Source organism: Solanum stenotomum, chromosome 4, assembly GCF_019186545.1.
Source record: "Solanum stenotomum isolate F172 chromosome 4, ASM1918654v1, whole genome shotgun sequence".
In the NCBI taxonomy this organism is placed as follows: Eukaryota; Viridiplantae; Streptophyta; class Magnoliopsida; order Solanales; family Solanaceae; genus Solanum; species Solanum stenotomum.
In genome coordinates this window covers 11774020-11796656 of record NC_064285.1, presented here as the reverse complement: position 1 = coordinate 11796656, position 22637 = coordinate 11774020, and the positions used below count along the sequence as shown (strand labels likewise).

Here is a 22637-nt window from a genome sequence, read left to right as displayed (position 1 = left end):
AATATTAATACTAGTGGTAAGGTTTGCTTACCTTTACCTTCCACAAACTCCCCTCAGTGAAATTTTATAGGTATGTTGTTGGTGTTGGTGTTGCCGTTGACTTCTTATTTTGATAAGAAATAAGCCTTATTAAAACTAATTAAATAGTATATTTGATGATAATTGATCACTATATTCACTACAAAGTGAAACGAATATGCATTTTTTTCTAGTTATTCATAAGTATAAGCAACATTTGTTTGGATTAAATCTACTTTGATATATTAATTACTACTTATTAGTATGTATACATTTTCTTGTTCAAAATGAATGAGAATCAACCAAGTCTCTAGGCAAAAAGTTCTTGATTGTCTTTATCCATTACACCCTAATGACAGATGTGGAACTAATGAAAATTGTAGAAAAGAAGTCATTTGATCAGGTCAATCAGTTTTGTGGTATAACATTTTAGCATAACAAATCTCTATTTTATACCTAAGAAATACAAGAAAATTTTGAGAGTTCATTTTCTTCGATTGAAATCATTAAAAATTACTGTTAAACAATTTACTCTTTTCAAAGTTACAAGGAGATATACACAGAAGGACTCATTCTTGATAGGGAGAAATACCCCTTGAATAGGTCCTTATGTGGCACAAATCAAGATTAGTATTACTCCAATACAGGTACTGGACATCAAATGAGAAATCAAAAATAGAGTTACCATCCTTTTAAACCAAAAAAATTGAAGGAACAACATATTTGTAATACCCTCAGATATTTGGGTCATACACGCACTGCATTAATAATGTATTCAACTTGTTTGTAGCCTTGATGGACATGCCTTAGTAGTATTAGTATATATTTAAATTCAATTTTGTATTCAAATTTAGACTGTTATTAATTATCATAGTTCAAAATTCACTTAAGAATATATTATCATATTTTTGATTTTTTTTTCTATATATTTATCCTTTTCAAATGTTATGTAAACGACAAAAGCCTAGAAAGATACAAATAATATATCGACTTTATCCAGCAAACCTTCGACATGGAATGAAATTCTGAATTTTTCAAAGGAAGATGACAAAAAAAAAACGAGAAATGAAAGCAGGGTATAAATATATTAAGACAAATTTATGTTTTGGAAGTGCAAAAAATAATTTTAGACAATTAACTTAAATCAAAATATCATATTTATTAACTTAATAAAGGTATAAAAGTTATTAATCTTGTAATATAACCTTATTTTTTCAATAAATGGATATTAAATAGGTCTTTTCGATAATCTTCCTTATTACTTTAATTAATTTTAATTTTAGATAAGTTATTAGTGTACATTGATTTTTTAGATTTTTAGTTGTTTCTAGTAATTATTTTTGACTGAAACTAAATAAGGGTGTATTACATACCAAGTTTGATGTTATGATTTTAAAATATATGTAGTTTATAGATCTGGTCTTATCTTGACCAACCTTTATGAGTCAAACTTTTTTAAAGGAGAATAATTTAGTGTAGCTTAAATTTTGAGTAAGTAGAATCCACAAAATATGGTCATAGAATAATCAAAATGTATTTGCTTACTCATTTAAGTTATAAGTGAAAAAAATATATTTTAATTTTTATATATGTACAAAATTAAAAATTGAAACAATCAAACATTTTAAATGACTGAGAATTTTGAAATATCAATTTCAGTAATATTTCAGTGTGCATAAAACTATAAATTTAATTGTTATATCAAAAAGAAATTTAACTATTTATTGAATTTTAGCATTGTGATTTGTGTAAGATTATATTTATTGCAACGATTATAGAAGCACATTATAATTTTCTCTATTTTTGAGAAAATGCATATTTAATTGAAATTTTATATTGCTTTCCAATATATTAAAAATTAAATATTTCTTAAATTTATTTTTTTAACGGTACGATACTCATCAAGAAGTCACTCAATTTATATTTTTAAAAAAAGCTAAATTATTTAGAGGCAAATCAATATCAATTGATTGCAACAAAAAATTAATCAAAATGATGTGTTGACGCATAGTGGAGAAGTATTTTTTTATTCATTTAAGGAAGTACTCAAAACAAGAATAGTTATTAATTGCAGACTGTCTTATACTAAATCTTTAATAAATAAAAATAGATATTTTACTCTGATGAGACTTCTTCATTACGGTAAGTAGGTTAAACTATAATAATCTAGGGATTCATATTTAAGTTCCATCCGATTTTTTTAGCTAATGCATACCTGTAAAAGTCAAAAAAGAAGAAGAAACAATAAATTGATTGAGTTTTTATTATAGTTTTGCCTCATTAAATTTAATGTTAAAATGTCACAATTTAAACTTACTTAGTGAATTTTATTTTTCGAAATAACTTTTAGTGTCAATCATTTAAGTTTTGCTATCAAAAATTATTTTGAATTTTAGTTACTGCTAGGTTTAATGTCTTCGTTCACATTATATTGTGTTCATCGTCTCGTGTTTTACTTATTAACATAACTAGTTTTGGAAGCATGCCTTACATGTTTGACCTCTATTACGATATAATATTTATATAGGCGTAACTCATGTATAGAAAAAAATGTAATATCAACACAATTAACTTAAAAAATAATAAAATATACATGTCATCATATGCATACAAAATCAAAACGGATAAACAAAGAAGTATATTAATAAGAATAAGAAAGAATAGTCAATAAATGAAAAATTACATAAGAATTATAAGATGATAAAATACAAAGTGTAGTGGACTAAAATTTTATGTCCAGTTTATTAAGGAAGAAATTGTGTACATCAAAAGTTGTGAGTGAATACAAAGAGTGATAGAGAAAAAAAGATAAATTTAGTTGATTTTGTAGATGAACATGATTTTGTTGACGAAATGGAATAAAAAAAATTGGTGATAAATTTACCTCCTATTTTTTGCTAAAAGGTGAAGAATGAAAAATGAATAACGAAGAACATAAGAATTATTATAGAAATGTATTGGAAAACATAAAAGAAAAAACATTTATTTCATAAGAAATAAAAGAGGAAATCAATTCATCAAATGAATATAAAAGAATGATTTGTCATTTCATCTACTGTGGCTATACAACTCCCATTTTCTATTGGTTTGTATTTACTGTTTTGCATTTATCATGTTTATAAAATATATTTATATTTTTACACTTAAATATTGTTGATACAATATTTTCTTGAAAGATAAAAGAATTATTCAATATTTTATAGGCATTAAAGTTAAAAGGGCTAACAATTAAACCTCATTAAAAAGTGGAAAATGAAAAATTGTAACATCTAATCATGTATTTGATTTAATTTAATTGTCATTATTTATTTGATTCTAAAAGTTAGTAAGGTATTTTTCAATTAAAAAAAAAAAAAATTCGTAATCCAACTTTGAATTTAAAATTTTCTCACTTTTAATATGATATGAAATGATATGATAAGAAAGAAAAAATGGAAGAATGAGCAATGACCACATATATAATTTATGAGTGTGTTTGGTGTACCATCATTGTAGATTTTCTTTGCTCCATCGAGTAATTTTAAAGATAATAGCATAATATTTTTAAATATTATTAGGATATGTCAAGCATTAGAACTAGATCTTAAAAATATTAAGGATAATTTGAATCATAGTTATATTATAAATAAAATCATCACCATATTTTAGAAGTATTTTCTTTTTTAGTGCACTACTCTTATTTGTAATCGGCGGCACTGTCATGGCAACGACGAAAATTGACATCATTGCAGTAATCTCTTTCATATTTTTATTAGTTAACAATATTTCAGCTCATCAGTGTCACAATTCAAGACTATTCCTTAGATGTGACATGCTTCCTAGAGCCACAAGTGATCCTAAGCTAACCACATGACATGTCATAATACTAAGATAACATATATAACCTCAAAAAATGAAAACGGGCTAAAGTCTTAAATAACTTTCATATCATAAAGAAGAAATTGGATACAAAGACAACACACGTGAGAACAACTAATTGTCTGAAAAGCCTCTAAACATAGTGAGTTGCTAAGACAAGTCCCTAGCTAACTCTAAACTGTCTGAAAACTGAATGAAAGTACATAAGAAAAGTCATAATGACATGCCCTTGGAACATGAAGACTCACCAACAACAATATAAGCTGAGAGGATCTTGTACTAACCATGGCCTAAAGAATGTGCGTCAGAATCTATATTAGGAAATAATATAGGAAAAGAGTATGCGGTCAGTACTCGAATTGTACTGAGTGTGAGAAAAATGCATAAATATGACATGAGGACTATCACGATCCAAAAATGGATTTGATGACACTCGTCTATCCAACCAACACAGTCAGCCTAAAACTCAACTATTATGATAAAATACGAAAATAAAATAAAAATAGAAGTTTAATACTCAATTATAAATGCAGATAATAAGTCAATTTAACTAAATCCACAAAATCTGATTGTAACACCCCGTATCCTAGACAAACTAGAATGTAGAATTCAAGAAGTTTCAGGTGCCACCTACGGACCGTACGTAGGGTGACCCAAGACCCATTCTGGTGGTCCGTGGATGGCCACCTGCAACCTTCCCCAGAAACTCAGACAAAAACTATTCTAAGGCATGACCCACGGTCAAGACCCTCAGGACCCCTTAGAACCTAGTCTCTGAAGTCGATCGATGGACTGACAGGACGGATTGTGGATCGATCCACGGACCGTCGATCCGTCCATAGGTGGCTTCAGCAGATTTTATGTCAGGGGTCGTGTCACGCCCCAAACTCGAGGGGCGCAACTGGCTCCTAATGCCAAAACTCAGGCCCGAGCCGACCCTGCTGAACCATTTGCTACTAGCGCATGACAGCTACACGCAATCAAGAAATCAAACAAGTATATCTCGACTTAAAACTAAGCCATCGGCCGACAAGGCCCCTGTCAACTGATCTATAAAAGAAACAACTACTCCCAGGAGATCATATAAATAAATAATCAACTAGCACAGAAGTCCTAATTGGACCGTCGAGGCCACCATGATATTTATACCAAAACTAAAAGCAGGTATATATCAATACAATACATCAAACAGCTCACAAGCTTCCGCAAACCAACAACATAGGCCAGTATGGACATAACGTAGCTATAAACCCTACACACTAGTCTGCAAGCCTCTAAGAGTAGTAAAGATTGGTGGGATAGGGCCCAGCCTACCCATAAAGATATATACAACAAAAGGTAACAAACCTCCCAACTCTGGCAGCTCCGGAGGAAAAGGGCTAGCCAACCAGATAAAAGTCAATCTTGCTGATGAGGAGGTCTACTCAGTCGTCTGTCAGGACCTGCATGCATGAATGCAGCGCCCCCAAGGCCATGGGGCGTCAGTACAAAATAATGTACAGAGTATGAAAGGTAATAGACTATGATGAGATATCCTGATATACTAGAATAATCCAACAAATTAATCAAGACTAAGATAAGTGTACTGACCTACTCCTAAATCTAAACTTATCAAAAATAATAAAAACAACAACCTAACCAAGCCCCCATAAGCTCGACAGGTACAAACAGCACACAAGACCACCTACTCAGGCCCCCGTAAGCCCGGAAGGTGCCAATCAGCCTATATACCCCTATCAGTAGTCCCCTAGCCCCGTAGGCAGTCACATAGCCCTCTTAGGCATTAATATAGCCCCTTAGGTAGCACATAGCTCCCTTAGGCATCAACGTAGCTTATAGACAACTTATAGCCCTCTTAGGCAACAACATGGCCCTGTAGGAAGCACATAACCTTCTTAGGCATCAATATAGCCCTGTAGGCAACTCATAGCCATGTTAGGCATCCATATATCCCTGTAGGCAGAACATAGCCCTTCTAGGCATAGATCACATTCCTGCAGCTAACCACAATAGCCCCCAACGACAATAATAACAATCCAACCGCTAAAGGCGAACAATTTAGTTATAAGCAACCTATACAAATAGCCTCTAAGTCGTGTCCAACAAAGGGACACTACTAACTGAATAAGAATCCCGACAAGGGAGAATTATATCAACTTGAGCAGCCAACAATCAACAATCACGGCTCCAAGTATATCAAGGATAACAACCCAAATACATTGCTTCTAAACTTTAAGGAAACATGTCGTAAGTAGGGAATAGCCTTAACATACCTTTTTCGCTAAATTCACATGGCCTAATGACTTTTACTCAATACTCCCTCGATACTACAACAAGGTAGGACCATAATCAACACACAAAAATAAAAGATACCATGACAATACGATAAAATATATGTATTTCTGTTGCAAATTGCTATTTGCTGCTTATAGAAGCTAGAGTCGATGAAAGAAGGGTCTTACCTCGATCTTAGGTTCGTAATTCACCTCAAAACCTTCAAATATATTCAAACCCCTGCTGTCCCAACACTAAAGTGTGATATGCTACGCAATCGATAAAACAAATTATACCACGATGATGAGCCCAACACGTAGAACAACTTTCGTCAAGGACTTAGGTCGAGAAAATTAATACTTCACTTGATCCTAGAAATGGGTTTCTCTAATTTCTCTGGTTATTAGCTTAAAAATGAAGAAAAAATTCGAAGAAGAAGATATATGCAACTTTCCATTGACCTAGGGCCCCACCTCACGTGCTTGCTTGCGCAGTCCTACGAAAACGCGAATATCTCTCTATTCTGAAGTCGTATGAACAAACGGTTTGATGTGTTGGAAACTAGACTCGTAGACCTTCCATTCGATAGTTTGTGGGCCCCATAACTCTTTATAGATTGGGAGAAAACCTCCAAGACATTTGACCCAAATTTTAGAGAAATCTTTAAGAAAGAACTTACGATAACTTCCGCCAACTTTTATTTTGCCACTTACCTAACTTCAAAATTTGAGATGCAACACTTGAACACTTAAAATAGGATATACCACATCATTCTTAATTTATTACCCACCCTCCTTGTCTTTCCATAGAGATACCAGTAAGTTTAGATATTTCGGAAAGTCGGGGTGTTACATTCTTCCCCCCTTAGAAACATTCGTCCTCGAATGAAAAATCTGAGTCACGCGGTTCAGTTCTTAGGAGTTGCCAAAATTTTGGCAGGTATCCTTTGCAAATGTCACTATCCAGGAACCTGAAATGCAAAATTTCTAACCTAGGTGTCTCATATGATGACATAAATAGCTAAGCACTATAGCTCCACCATAACCATGCGAGCAGATATACAACGACAACCATAATAATAATAAGCAATAGTACATATAAAAAAATAAATCAGATAGATATCTTACCTTACTGCCCTAATATAAACTGATATGTCATCACCCTGGGGTATGAAACAAGTGAGGATATTTGGACCTCATGCCATCCTTAGTTTCCCAGGTCACCTCTTCTCTATTTTTGTTCCTCCACAATACTTTAACCGAAGCCACCTCTTTGGTCCTCAATTTACGGACTTGCCGATCTAAAATGGTAACTAGAGTTTCCTCGTATGACAACTCCTCTGTGATCTGAACATCCTCAATTGGTACAACCCGTGAATGGTCTCCTACACACTTCTGTAACATCGATACATGGAAAACTGGATGAACAGATTTTAGCCCTGAAGGCAATTCTAACTCATAAGCCACACGTCCTACCCTCCGAAGGATCTGGTATGACCCAATGAATCTTGGACTAAGCTTTCCCTTTTTGCCAAATCGCATAACACCCTTCATAGGCGAGACTTTTAAGAATACCCAATCATCGGCACAAAACTCTAAGTCCCTTCGTCGTACATCTGAGTATGACTTGTGTCGGCTTTGAGCTGTTAGCAACCTCTCCCGAATGAACTTAACTTTGTCCATTGTCTTCTGGACTAAGTCGGGTCCAATCAACCCTGACTCACCTACCTCAAACCATCCAATGGGGGATCTATATTTTCTCCCATACAAAGCCTCATAAGGTGCCATCTCGATACTGGAATGATAAATATTATTGTATGCGAACTCAATAAGAGGCAAGTGGTCATCCCAACTTCCCTTGAAGTCTAGCGCGCACGCCCGTAACATATCTTCGAGTGTCAAAATTGTTCGCTCAGCCTGGCCATCTGTCTGAGGGTGAAAGGCGGTACTAAGATTAACTTGTGTCCCTAATCCTTTCTGGAAGGCTTCCAAAAATTGGCGGTAAATTGTGCTCCTCTATCAGAGATAATAGATACTGGGACACCGTGTAGCCTAACAATCTCTCTAATATAGAGCCCTGCATAGTCTTCGGCCGAAAAAGTAGCCCTGACTAGTAAGAAGTGGGCTGATTTTGTTAGTCTATCAACACTTACCCAAATAGAGTCAAACTTGCAATGCGATCGAGGTAATCTTGTAATAAAATCCATATTAATTGCTTCCCACTTCCATAAAGGAATGACAATCTCCTGAACTAGCCCAGCGGGCTTTTGGTGCTCAACCTTCACCTGTTGGCAGTTAGGACACTGCGCTACAAACTCAGCAACGTCCTTCTTCATCCCATGCCACCAATAGATCTCCTTAATAGCATGGTACATCTTCGTCAAACCAGGGTGAATAGAATAACGGGAATGATGTGCCTCTTCCATAATTCGATGTCGAAGCCCTGCAACATTTGGAACACACAATCTACCGCTGTATCTGAGGACTCCATCTTCTGCTATATCAAATGCTAAAGACTGTGGATCCTGATCCTTGGCTCTAAGCTTATCTAAGCTAGGATCCTCTTGTTGCCGTGATTTTACTTCTACAACTAAAGATGATACGACTGTATCCTGAATTGTGACCCCACTATCGTCTGCCTCTAACAATCTAACTCCTAAGCTAGCTAACTGATGAAGCTCTCGCGCTAGCTCCCGCTTCTCAACACTTAAGTGGGATAAACTACCCATAGATTTTCGACTGAGGGCATCGGCTACCACATTCGCCTTTCCTGGATGATATAAAATATCCACGTCGTAGTCTTTCAGTAACTCAAGCCATCGACGCTGTCGCAAATTTAACTCCTTCTGTCTAAATATATATTGAAGGCTCTTATGATCTGTGAAGATGTCAACATGAACGCCATACAAATAATGTCTCCATATCTTTAACGCATGCACAACTGCAGCTAACGCTAAATCGTGGGTCGGATAGTTCTTCTCATGCTTCCTTAACTGCCTTGAAGCATATGCGATAACCTTACTATGTTGCATTAGAACACATCCCAACCCAACACCAGAAGCATCATAATACACCACATAGCCTTTTGAACCGTCTGGTAATGCAAGAACTGGTGCAGATGTCAACCTGTCCTTCAGCTCCTGGAAACTGTGCTCGCAAGCCTCAGTCAACTGGAACTCAGCTGCTTTTTGAGTCAGCTTCGTTAATGGGCCTGAAATTGAAGAAAATCCCTTTACAAACCTTCTGTAGTACCCAGCTAACCTTAAGAAACTACGAACCTCAGTCGGAGTCATCGGTCTGGGCCAAGTCTTTACGGCCTCAATCTTTTGTGTATCAACCGCAATGCCTGCATCTGATACAATATGGCCTAAGAAAGCTACAGAGTCTAACCAGAACTCACACTTAGAAAACTTTGCATAAAGTTCTCGGTCTCGAAGAACCTGAAAGACTGCTCGCAGATGATTTGCATGCTCAGCTTTTGAACGTGAATACACCAAAATATCATCAATAAATATAATCACAAACAAGTCTAGATACGACCTGAATATACTATTCATCAGGTCCATGAACACTGCTGGGGCATTAGTTAATCCAAAAGATATTACCAAGAACTCAAAGTGTCCATATCTAGTTCTAAAAGCTGTCTTTGGAACGTCTTTCTCCCGAACTCATATCTGGTGGTACCCTGATCTTAAATCAATCTTTGAGAAACAGTTAGCACCTTGTAACTGATCAAACAAGTCATCTATCCTCGGAAGGGGATACTTATTCTTTATAGTTGCCTTATTTAGTTGTCGGTAATAGATACACATTCTTAGTGAGCCATCTTTCTTTCCTACGAACAACACTGGTGCACCCCATGGTGAAGCACTAGGCCTAATAAAGCCTTTATCCAGCAAGTCTTTTAGCTGATCCTTCAACTCCTTTAGCTCAGCAGGAGCCATTCTATAAGGAGTGATAGATATGGGTTGTGTACTTGGTAGCATATCGATAGCAAAATCAATTTCCCGTTCTAGAGGGATACCAGGGAGTTCGTCTAGAAATACATCTAGAAACTCATTAACTACTGGAATAGACTGAAGAGTCGGTGGTTCTGCATCTATATCATGAACATGAACAAGATGACAAATACAACCCTTGGTAATCATCCTCCTTGCCTTAAGATAGGAAATAAACCTATATTTCGACGTTGCTGTATCGCCTTTCCATTCCCGAACTGCCTCTTCTGGAAAGTGGAATCTAACAATCTTTGTCCGGCACTCAACATTAGCATAACAAGATGCTAACCAGTCTATACCCATAATGACATCAAAATCAACCATCTCTAATTCTACCAGGTCTACAGAGGTCTGACGGTCGATAATTTCTACCGTGCAACCTCGATAGACTCTCATGGCAATAGTAGACTCACCAACTGGTGTAGATACAATAAATGGTCGATCTAATGACTCTACTACTATACATAACCTCCCCGTAATAAATGGAGTAACATAAGACAAAGTAGATCCAGGATCTATCAAAGCATAAACACAATGGGAGAAAACAATCAATGTACCTGTCACAACATCTAGTGATGACTCTGAGTCTTGTCGGCCGGTTAATGAATATGTACGGTTCTGTCCACTACCAGAACTAGATGCTCCCTCTCTGCCTCCGCCTCTACCCCTACGTGCTGAAGTATGGGGTCCATGACCTGTAGAATGTGCTGATGAGGAGGAACCTACTGCTGACCTGGTGGACTGACTTGTACCACTCTGACCTATGGTAGGGTAGTTTCTCCACCCATGCCCCTCCTGTCCACAAGAATAACAACTTGTAGAACTGTGTCTGCACCTCCCGAAATGCATCCTACCGCAAGTAATGCAACGCGGCGGGGATGTCCTAGCCTGGCCTGAACCCCTCTGCTGCTGCAAGCCTGATGCTCGTGAACCCTCACCTGAGCCTGACTGTTCCTGATGATCAAATCTACTACCCTGGAATTGCTGTGGTAGAGGTCTAGGTGGCCTAGTAAAATATCGGGGTCTGGGACCACCCTGAAAATCTCCCTGCAAACCAGCGGGCCTAGCCCTCTTCTCTCTCTCTCTCTCGACCCTCTCACTCGTATACTGTAGATGTCGGCGATCCTCTATGCCCTGTACAAAGGCCTGAATCCGCAAGATATCCATATTATCATTTAGCGCAGCGGTAGAACAAGCCTCGATATAGTCTGAGTTAAGCCCTCGCACAAATCTACGTACCCTGTCATGCATCGTATCAACAAATGCTGGTGTATATCTAGCCAATGAATCAAATCTCAGCCCGTACTCTCGGACACTCATGCCACCTTGTCGGAGGTTCAGAAACTGGTCCACCCGGCCATCCCTAATCTCTCGAGTCAAATAGTGATCTATGAAAGCTTTTGTAAAGCTATCCCAAGTGGGTAAAGATGTATCTTCTCCCCTAGATCTCTCCCAACTTTCATACCACAATACTGCAACATCACGCAATCGAAATGCTGCTAACTTAACTGACTCAGTCGCTGAGGCATGCATGACTCTGAAGATCCTATGAAGCTGATCAACAAAGTGCTGAGGGTCTTCTTTGCGATCTGTCCCTGTAAACTGTGGAGGATTCAAGGCAAGAAATTCACGAACTCTCGAACTTCCGGGCCCTTCAGAAGTTTCGACAATATCTGGCGCAACTGGTTGGCACTGTGCAGCTACTAACTGTGCTAACATATATACTGCACTCTTGAAATCCTGATCAGATGGAATAGGATGAACTAGATGTGGTACAGCTGGTGGAGCCGGAAGTCTTGTAGCCCTCGGAGGCTCCTGCAGCTGTGGAGAAACTATAGGGGGCTGAGAAGATGTATCTCCCTGGGTCTCACAATGGGCCACCTCCACCTGTGGAACTTTGTCAGTACCCTCGCTTGCAGTTGTATCTAGCCCCTGGCTAGTGGTGGTCTGTCTAGTGTCAGCCATCTCTATCTGCATAAAAGTATCAATTATAAGCCAGAAACCTCAATCCTTAAGACATCGCTCTATAGCACGAGGTGAGCAAAAGAACAATAGTCATTCTAACATGCCCGACAACTTCTTGCTTATCGAATGTGGTGCACAACACATTTATAAACAAGACTCTACTAGACATGGCTTGCAGACTCCCTAGGATACGACGTTGCTCTGATACCAAGTTTTGTCATGCCCCAAACTCGAGGGGCGCAACTAGCTCCTAATGCCAAAACTCAGGCCCGAGCCGACCCTGCTGAAACATTTGCTACTAGCGCATGACAGCTACATGCAATCAAGAAATCAAACAAGTATATCTCGACTTAAAACTAAGCCATCGGCCGACAAGGCCCCTGTCAACTGATCTATAAAAGAAACAGCTACTCCCAGAAGATCATATAAATAAATAGTCAACTAGCACAGAAGTCTTAATTGGGCCGTCGAGGACACCATGATATTTATACTAAAACTAAAAGCAGGTATATATCAATACAATACATCAAACAGCTCACAAACTTTCGCAAACAAACAACATAGGCCAGCATGGACATAACGTAGCTATAAACCCCACACACTAGTCTGCAAGCCTCTAAGAGTAGTAAAGATTGGTGGGACAGGGCCCCAGCCTACCCATAAAGATACATACAACAAAAGGTAACAAACCTCCCAACTCTGGCAGCTCCGGAGGAAAGGGGCTAGCCAACCAGATAAAAGTCAATCCTGCTGCTGAGGAGGTCTACTCAGTCGTCTATCAGGACCTGCATGCATGAATGCAGCGCCCCCAAGGCCATGGGGCGTCAGTACAAAATAATGTACAGAGTATGAAAGGTAATAGACTATGATGAGATATCCTGATATACTAGAATAACCCAATAAATAAATCAAGGCTAAGATAAGTGTACTGACCTACTCCTAAATCTAAACTTATCAAAAATAATAAAAACAACAACCTAACCAAGCCCCCATAAGCTCGACAGGTACAAACAGCACACAAGACCACCTACTCAGGCCCCCATAAGCCCGGAAGGTGCCAATCAGTCTATATACCCCTATCAGTAGTCCCCTAGCCTCGTAGGCAGTCACATAGCCCTCTTAGGCATTAATATAGCCCCTTAGGTAGCACATAGCTCCCTTAGGCATCAACGTAGCTTATAGACAACTTATAACCCTCTTAGGCAACAACATGGCCCTGTAGGAAGCACATAGCCTTCTTAGGCATCAATATAGCCCTGTAGGCAACTCATAGCCATGTTAGGCATCCATATATACCTGTAGGCAAAACATAGCCCTTCTAGGCATAGATCACATTCCTGCAGCTAACCACAATAGCCCCCAACGACAATAATAACAATCCAACCGCTAAAGGCGAACAATTTAGTTATAAGCAACCTATACAAATAGCCTCTAAGTCGTGTCTAACAAAGGGACACTACTAACTGAATAAGAATCCCGACAAGGGAGAATTATATAAACTCGAGCAGCCAACAATCAACAATCACGGCTACAAGTATATCAAGGATAACAACTCAAATACAGTGCTTCTAAACTTTAAGGAAACATGTCGTAAGTAGGGAATAGCCTTAACATAACTTTTTCGCTAAATTCACATGTCTTAATGACTTTTACTCAATACTCCCTCGATACTACAACAAGGTAGGACCATAATCAACACACAAAAATAAAAGATACCATGACAATACGATAAAATATATGTATTTCCGTCGCAAATTGCTATTTGCTGCTTATAAAAGCTAGATACGATGAAAGAAGGGTCTTACCTCGATCTTAGGTTCGTAATTCACCTCAAAACCTTCAAATATATTCAAACCCCTGTTGAACCAACACTAAAGTGTGATATGCTACGGAATCGATAAAGCAAATTATACCACGATGATGAGCCCAACGCGTAGAACAACTTTCGTCAAGGACTTAAGTCGAGAAAATTAATACTTCACTTGATCCTAGAAATGGGTTTCTCTAATTTCTCTGGTTATTAGCTTAAAAATGAAGAAAAAATTCGAAGAAGAAGATATATGCAACTTTCCATCGACCTAGGGCCCCACCTCACGTGCTTGCTTGCGCAGTCCTACGAAAACGCGAATATCTCTCTATTCTGAAGTCGTATGAACAAACGGTTTGATGTGTTGGAAACTAGACTCGTAGAACTTCGATTCGATAGTTTGTGGGCCCCATAACTCTTTATAGATTAGGAGAAAACCTCCAAGACATTTGACCCAAATTTTAGAGAAATCTTTAAGAAGGAACTTACGAAAACTTCCGCCAACTTTTATTTTGCCACTTACCTAACTTCAAAATTTGAGATGCAACACTTGAACACTTAAAATAGGACATACCACATCATTCTTAATTTATTACCCACCCTCCTTGTCTTTCCATGGAGATACGAGTAAGTTTAGACGTTTCGGAAAGTCGGGGTGTTACAGGTCGTTTGGTCTTTTCCCCTATGCCTTGGACACCTAAACTATGTCGTTTAACCCCTAAACTACGTGGTTTTGGTAAGTTTTATCCTAGTAAACTAATTAGAACCTAACCTAATCAGTTATTCACCAAAAATTCATCAATCTTAGAGGAAAATAGATTAGAAAGTCGAGCAACCCTAGTTCAAGAACGCAACGAGTTTTCATCAGTCCCATCCCCCAAATCGAAAGATCTCTCCGTGAATTTTGCCATCAGGTATGTGGGATTTCACTAGTGGGTTTCTCTCACCAGTTAGGTCCCTAGAATTCAGTCAGATTCTTGATTCCCTTCATATTATCTAGACCTAGGGTTTATAGAATTTCCGCAAATTATTATGAATTAGTTACTTTAATGTTCCTAATCAGATTATCATGGTTTTAGTATTGTTTTGCGTAGATTCTTTCATAAATTCAGAACCCTGGCTTTGTATTTCTTTTAGTTCATGAATTACACATGCTAGGTCAGATAATTCTGATATACATGCCTCAGATTTGAATGTTTCATTATCAGCATATTAATGTTGCATTTTCAGTTAGCATGTCAGTTTTGAGATATCCAGTTTTACAGAAATTCAGTCATAAATTGTTAAATACCTAATCAATTGGGAGAAGCTTAATACCGAGTGGATTAGGGTCAGTCACCCTCAAGTCCCAGAACTACGTGCCCTGTAGGCCTAGGTTGTAAGTCTCCTCTGTGGGCATCATTTTAGTGATCACGCCAGTCATGTCTCTATACCTCTGGCAGGGTATATTGGGTCCTCTTGATGAGGCGTATACATCGGACTCCAGATTTAGCTCATGTGGTTTTATGTCGGTTATTAGTAGCTCTCACAGTTCAGTCAGATTCTATTGCATTGACCATATTATCAATATAATTCAGTATTCAGTCTCAACATGTTATAAACTTGATCATTGCATTCAGTTAGCTCATGTTCATATTTTCATTATCCTTACTATGTTTAGATTACATCATTGCTATTATGCTTTGGTTTAGTTATGCTTATTGTTCAGCTTTATTACATCCTGCATGCTCAGTACTTTCAAGTATTGACGCATACTCTGCACTACATCTTCTCGTGATATAGGTTCAGGTCCTCAGCTTCCAAATCACGCATAGATTAGTTCCCGATCTCCAGTTCAACAGCATCAGCGGTGAGTTCTCGTTCTTCGAGGATGAGTGACATGATTATCTTTCTTTGCTTTTAGTTTTAGTCTCAGTTTGCTAGATTTAGCTAGCGCATGTTCCAACACTTCTAGTCAGTTAGAGGCTATTTTCAGACATAATTAGTTTCATCTTTAGTGTTAGAGTTTGACTTTTCAGTTGTTGTTGAACTCTCACTTTTCATTTATTCAGATAGTATATGGGTATTCCCCATCATTTTAGTTTACATGATGATTTAGCTTCCGCACATTATTTCTTTACTTCAGTTTATTTTTAGTAGTTTGATTCAAAACACTTGTTGTATATAGCTCAATCGATGTGTTTTGGATTCTCTTGTACTGATGATATCAAGTTCGAGATTTGGTTTTGTATATATTCATTTTTCTTGGTCACTTTCAGGTCTTTATTGTATATTTTGTATCTTTATATACATATCTATGCTATGAACCTCATTTTATATTATTATTGCTTTCGCTAGTTATATTTAGTTCCTTTTATCTCTTGTCATTTGAGTTTATGTTTGCCTCTTAGGGATTTATGGTAGGTGTCATAATGATTTGATTTTATATTGAGACCCATACTCAAGTAAGAATGGTGGGAGGAAACTTAGAGCACTTTCATATGAGATGGGAATACAGTAGGGATTAATTCTTAGCTCTTTCCTATTTTTCTTGGTGATGAATGGGTTAACATGATTTGTTCTGAATAAGGTTCCAAGGTGTATTTTATTTGCGGAAGAATAATATTAATATTAGTGGTAAGGTTTGTTTACACTCTACCTTCCGCAAACTCCCCTCAGGGAAATTTCACAGGTATGTTATTGGTGTTGCCTTTGACTTCTTATTTTGATAAGAAATAATCCTTATTAACACTAATTAAATAGTATATTTGATGATAATGGATTAATATATTCACTACAAAGTGAAATGAACATGCATTTTTTTCCAATTATCCATAAGTATAAGCAACATTTGTTTGGACTAAATCTACTTTAGTATATTAATTACTACTTATTAGTATATATACATTTTCTTGTTCAAAATGAATGAGAATCAACTAGGTCTCTAGGCTAAAAGTTCTTGATTGTCTTTATCCATTACACCCTTATGGTAGATGTAAAACTAATAGGAATTGTAGAAAATAAGTCATTTGATCGGGTCATCAGTTTTTTGGTATAGCATTTTAATTATTTTTATGAAAAATATCAAAACAGATCTTTATTTTATACATAAGAAATATAAGAAAATTATGACAGTTCATTTTCTTCGATTGAAATCATAAAAAGTTAATGTCAAACAATTTGTTCTTTTCAAAGTTACGAGGAGGTATACATAAAAGGACTCATTCTTGATAGGGAGGAATTTCTCACGATTGGGTTGGTGTGAAGTCTATCGCCTGTCTAGCCTATGCTTTGCATGAACATTTCAATGTCCAATATAAAAAGAACGCCCCATCTATCCTCCTGAGGAGGAGTTTGGTTTCAAACCCCGGTTGTTCTTTCCTTCGAGTTAAGATAGACCCTATCAAAAACTAGTTCCCCTTCGTCGAGCCTTTACTTTAATGGTTGGGGAAAGCATTCCTTTATCTGAACTTGGTGGGCATTCTTTCACTGTCCCCTTGAATAGGTCCTTATGTTACACAAATCACGATTAATATTAATCAATACAAGTACTGAACATCAAATGAGAAATAAAAAATAGAGTGACTCATCCTTTTAAACCATAATAATTTGAAGGAATAGCACATTTGTAATACCCTCAGATATTTGGGCCATACACACACTGCATTAATAATGTATTCAAGTTGTTTGTAGCCTTGACTGACATGCCTTTGTAATATTAGAATATATATAAATTCAATTTTGTATTCAAATTTGGACTTTTATTAATTATCATAGTTCAAAATTCACTTAAGAATATATTATCATATTTTTTCCATCCTATTTTTGATTTTTTTCTAAATATTTATCCTTTTCAAATGCTATGTAAACGACAAAAGCCTATAAAGATACAAATAATATATCGACTTTATCCAACAAACCTTCTACATTGAATGAAATTCTCAATTTTTCAAAGGACGATAACAAAAAAAAAAAGGAGAAACGAAAGCAGGATATAAATATATTCAGACAAATTTATATTTTGGGAGTGAACAAATAATTTTAGACAATTAACTTAAATATAAATATCATATTTCTTAACTTAATAAAGCTATAAAAGTTATTAATCTTGTAATATAACCTTATTTTTTCAATAAATGGATATTAAATAGGTCTTTTCGATAATCTTCCTTATTGCTTTAATTAATTTTAATTTTAAATAAGTAATTAGTTTACATTGATTTTTTAGATTTCTAAACGTGTACAATGTCATTTTTTAAAATCAGACTAACAATAGAAATATTTTTAATAACTACAATATTAATAATAAAAGTACTAAAGACACAAACAAATATAATAATCTCAAGCAAATATTAACATAAAAATTAATTGCATACATATTATAAGTGAATGAAATAACAAACTAAAAAGGAATGAAACATAACATAAAAATACTTAAAATAAGGAGAAAAAGTAAAGATACATGAAGAATCCCATGAGACAACTTATGCATCTAAAATAGTAAAAGACATAGACTATATATCCATGGGACAACATAGACATACAAATCTCTACTAATTAAAACAGACAGATATTTGGTCCAAGATCCTTAGAAGTTATTTTGGATGTTGAACATTAATGTTGTTGAGATATGAATCATCAAAAAAAGACATAATACTATCATCATCCCACTCGATTGACTCTGACGATGAATAGTTATTCATTGGCATTGTGGAGATATTCATTGAAGAGTCCATTTGTTGAGGTGTAGAAGAATACATTAATTCTTGGAGCATTGGAGATGAAGGAATTGTTATTAGTGGATCCACTTGAGGGACCAATAAAGTAGGAGATGTTGGACCCTCGGAGTTGGTTCCACTAGAAGAAATTGGTTGAGAGGCAGAACCCTCTTCATCAGCTTTAATTTTCAGTTTGCGAAAAAATTTCAAATTTTGTTTCATGACATACATTAGATCATTAAGATCATTAGTTTTCATGTCAATGGAAATAATCTTTTTTCCATTTACCACTTCATGCATCATATTTGTCTTTTCTTTGATATCATTTTCCTTTTGTAGCTTGTATAATTGATCCTCCTTCTTTTTTATAATTTTCTTGATAAACTCTTCTGTCGTCATCATGTTTTTTGATTGATCAGCTAGTGGAAGCGCCTCAAACTTCCTAAAAGTTTCTACTGCATCTTCATAATTTGGATATACCATAGGTTTTGTGTGGTACTCACTATATCTGACGCCAGCTACTTCACACTCGCACAGAGTACTAATTTCTTGAGCCTTTTTAAAGGCTACTTTTTGTCTCTTCTTATATGTGGCTTTCCTTTGAGTATCATTTTCAATATATAAAATCTTTCCTTTACTTCTTGGCATTGCTAATGGGGAAGAAGAGAGGAGAAAAATTATGTTTGTTTGGATGTGTATCAAAAAACTTTGTTGTTTGTTTCCTTGCCAAGGATAGACTCCATTTTATAGGGAAAATTTAGATTCTATAAATCTTTGAATAGTTTGACTTAGAGAAGTCCTAGTAATTATTTTTGACTGAAACTAAATAAGGGTGTATTACCTACCAAGTTTGATGTTATGGTATTAAAATATATGTAGTTTATGGATCTGGTCTTATCTTGACCAACCTTTATGAGTCAAACTTTTTTATAGGAGAATAATTTAGTGTGGCTTTAATTTTGAGTAAGTAGAATCCTCCAAATATGGTCATAGAGTAATGAAAATGTATTTGCTTACTCAATATTAAGTAATAAGAGAAAAAATATATTATATATCTACAAAATTAAAGATTTAAAACAATCAGACATTTTAAATGACTGAGAATTTTGAAATATCAATTTCAGTAATATTTCAACGTGCATAAAAATCATAAAGTTAATTGTTATATAAAAAATAAATTCAAATATTTATTAAATTTTTAAATTGTGATTTGTGTAAGATTATAGTTATTGCAGTGATTATAGAACACATTATAATTTTATCTATATTTTGAAAAAAATACATATTTAATAGAAATTTAATATCAGTATATTAAAAGTTAAATATTTCTTAATTTTGTTTTTATTTCGGTACGATACTCATCAAGAAGTCACTCAACTTATATTAAAAAAAATCTAAATTATTTTGAGGCAAATCAATATAAATTGATTGCACAAAAAACTAATCAAAATGATATGTTTACGCAAGGTGGAGAAGGTTTTTTTTATTCTTTTAAGGAATGTACTCAAAACAAGAATAGTTAGTTGCAGATTGTCTTATACTAAATCTTTATTAAATAAAAGTAGATATTTTACTCTGATGAGACATTTTCATTACGGTAAGTAAGTTAAACTATAATAATCTAGGGATTCATATTTAAGTTACATCCAATTTTATTAGCTAATGCATATCTGTAAATGTCAAAAAAGAAGAAGAAACAATAAATTGACTGAGTTTTTATTATAGTTTTGCCGCATTAAATTTAATGTTAAAAGGTCACAATTTAAACTTACTTAGTGAAAATTTATTTTTCGAAATAACTTTTAGTGTCAATCATTTAAGTTTTGCTATCAAAAATTATTTTGACTTTTAGTTAATGCTAGGTTTAATGTCTTCGTTCACATTATATTGTGTTCATCGTCTCGTTTTTTACTTAACATAACTAGTTTTGGAAGCATGCCTTGCACGTTTGACCTCTATTACGATATAATATTTATATAAGCCTAACTCATGTATAGAAAAGATTGTAATATCAACTCAATTAACTTAAAAAATAATAAAATATACATGTCATCATATGCATACAAAATGAGGTTAAACAAAGAAATATATTAATCAGAATAAGAAAGAATAATCAATAAATAAAAAATTACATACGAATTATAAGTAGAGCTGTCAAAATGGGCTAGCCCAACACAACCCTAACGGGCTAGAGAGTTAAATGGGTTGGGACGGGCTGACCCTTTTAATTAAAGGGCCTATAAAATAGCAGCCCAACCCAGCCCTAAGCGGGCCACAGGTTGGGACGGGTTGGCCCTTCAACCAAAAAATGAACAATATTACTCTCTTAGAAAGAGTATCTAAGAGTATCGAACGTTGACGTCTATAAACACGACATCAATACATACAAATTTTCATTTATGAATCACACACTTCGGTGAATACTTACAAAAATACATAATAGTCAATGTAAGAATTAGCGGAAAAATGTTGATCATTCCACCATTCCTCCCACAAAAAACTAGCTAGTTTAAAAGACTTGATTTTTTATTTATAAAAATATTTATTGATAAAAACTTTACAAATAAAACACTACTAAAAATATATATATAAAATATTTTTAAATATTCATAGCCCACGGGCTTGCCTCTGAGGCTTGCGGGTTGGGCCTATGAGGCTAGCGGGCCAAATGAGGCTGGGCTAAAAAGCCTCGTTCCTAAATGGACCAAAAAAATTAGGGCCAACCCCACTTAATTCAAAGGTTGGGTTGGGCCGGCCTAGCGGGCCAAACCTATTTTGACAGCTCTAATTATAAGATGATAAAATACAAAAGTGTAGTAGACTAAAATTTTATGTCCAGTTATTAAGAAAGAAATTGTGTGCATCAAAAGTTGTGAGTGAATGCAAAAGTGATAGAGGGAAAAAAAAAAATTTAGCTGATTTTGTAGATGGACATGATTTTGTTGACGAAATGGAATAAAAAAAATTGGTGATAAATTTACCTCCTATTTTTTGCTAAAAGATGAAGAATGAAAAGTGAATAAGGAAGAACATAAGAATTATTATAGAAATGTATTGGAAAACATAAAAGAAAAAAAAAATTATTTCATAAGAAATAAAAGAGGAACTCAATTCAAATGAATATAAAAGAATGACCAAAAATTTCAATTAAAAAAAAATAAAAAAATATAAAAGAATAATTTGTCTTTTCATCTTCTATGGCTATACAACTCCCATTTTCTATTGGTTTGTATTTACTGTTTTGTATTTATCATGTTTATAAAAATATATTTATATTTTATACTTAAATATTCTTGATACAATATTTTCTTGAAAGACAAAAGAATTATTCAATATTTTATAGGCTTTAAAGTTAAAAGGACTAACAATTAAACCTCATTAAAAAGTGGAAATGAAGAGTTGTAACATCTAATCATTTATTTGGTTTAGTTTAATTGTCATTAGTTATTTGATTTTAAAAGTTAGTAAGGTATTTTTCAATAAAAAAAAGCACATGTTCATAATCCAACTTTGAACTTAAAATTTTTTCCATTTTAATATGATATGATGATATGATAAGAAAGTCAATTAGTATAGGAAAAAATAGAAGAATGAGCAATGACCACATATATAATTTATGAGTGGGGCAAACACATAGATTCCCTCTTGAACTTATTCCGAAAAGTTAATTACACGCTTAAACTATCATGGTGACCTATTACACACCTTTACTATTTAGAAGTGAATTTATTACCACCCTGAGACGTGTAACACCACTCTCACATTATGTGGTGTATTACACTCGTTGACACATCAGCGCTACGTCAGCGCCATGTCATAAATTATAATTTTTTATTTATTTTTCTTTATTAATTAAATTTTCTTTTATTAACTATTTACCTCTAATTAATTATTTTAATTCTTTAATAATTATATCTTCTTCATCACTAAATCCCACCTATTTTCAATTCACATTTCATCGGAAAATCATATTCGGCCCCACCTTCACTAGATTTTGTTCTTTATCACCACTATATCGCCT

General features: G+C 34.9%; 1 protein-coding gene across 1 annotated transcript; it reads right to left on the bottom strand.

The window, feature by feature from the left end:
- Nucleotides 1-18493: 18493 nt before the first annotated feature.
- On the bottom strand, nucleotides 18494-19264 carry LOC125861277 (agamous-like MADS-box protein AGL80). Its single transcript, XM_049541213.1, has one exon. The coding sequence runs from the start codon at nucleotides 19262-19264 to the stop codon at nucleotides 18494-18496; it is 771 nt and encodes a 256-aa protein (XP_049397170.1).
- Nucleotides 19265-22637: the final 3373 nt, after the last annotated feature.

What these genes read in the sequence shown, in the direction of transcription:
- LOC125861277 (XM_049541213.1), bottom strand. Translation starts at nt 19,264, where the DNA reads ATGCCAAGAAGTAAAGGAAAGATTTTATATATTGAAAATGATACTCAA.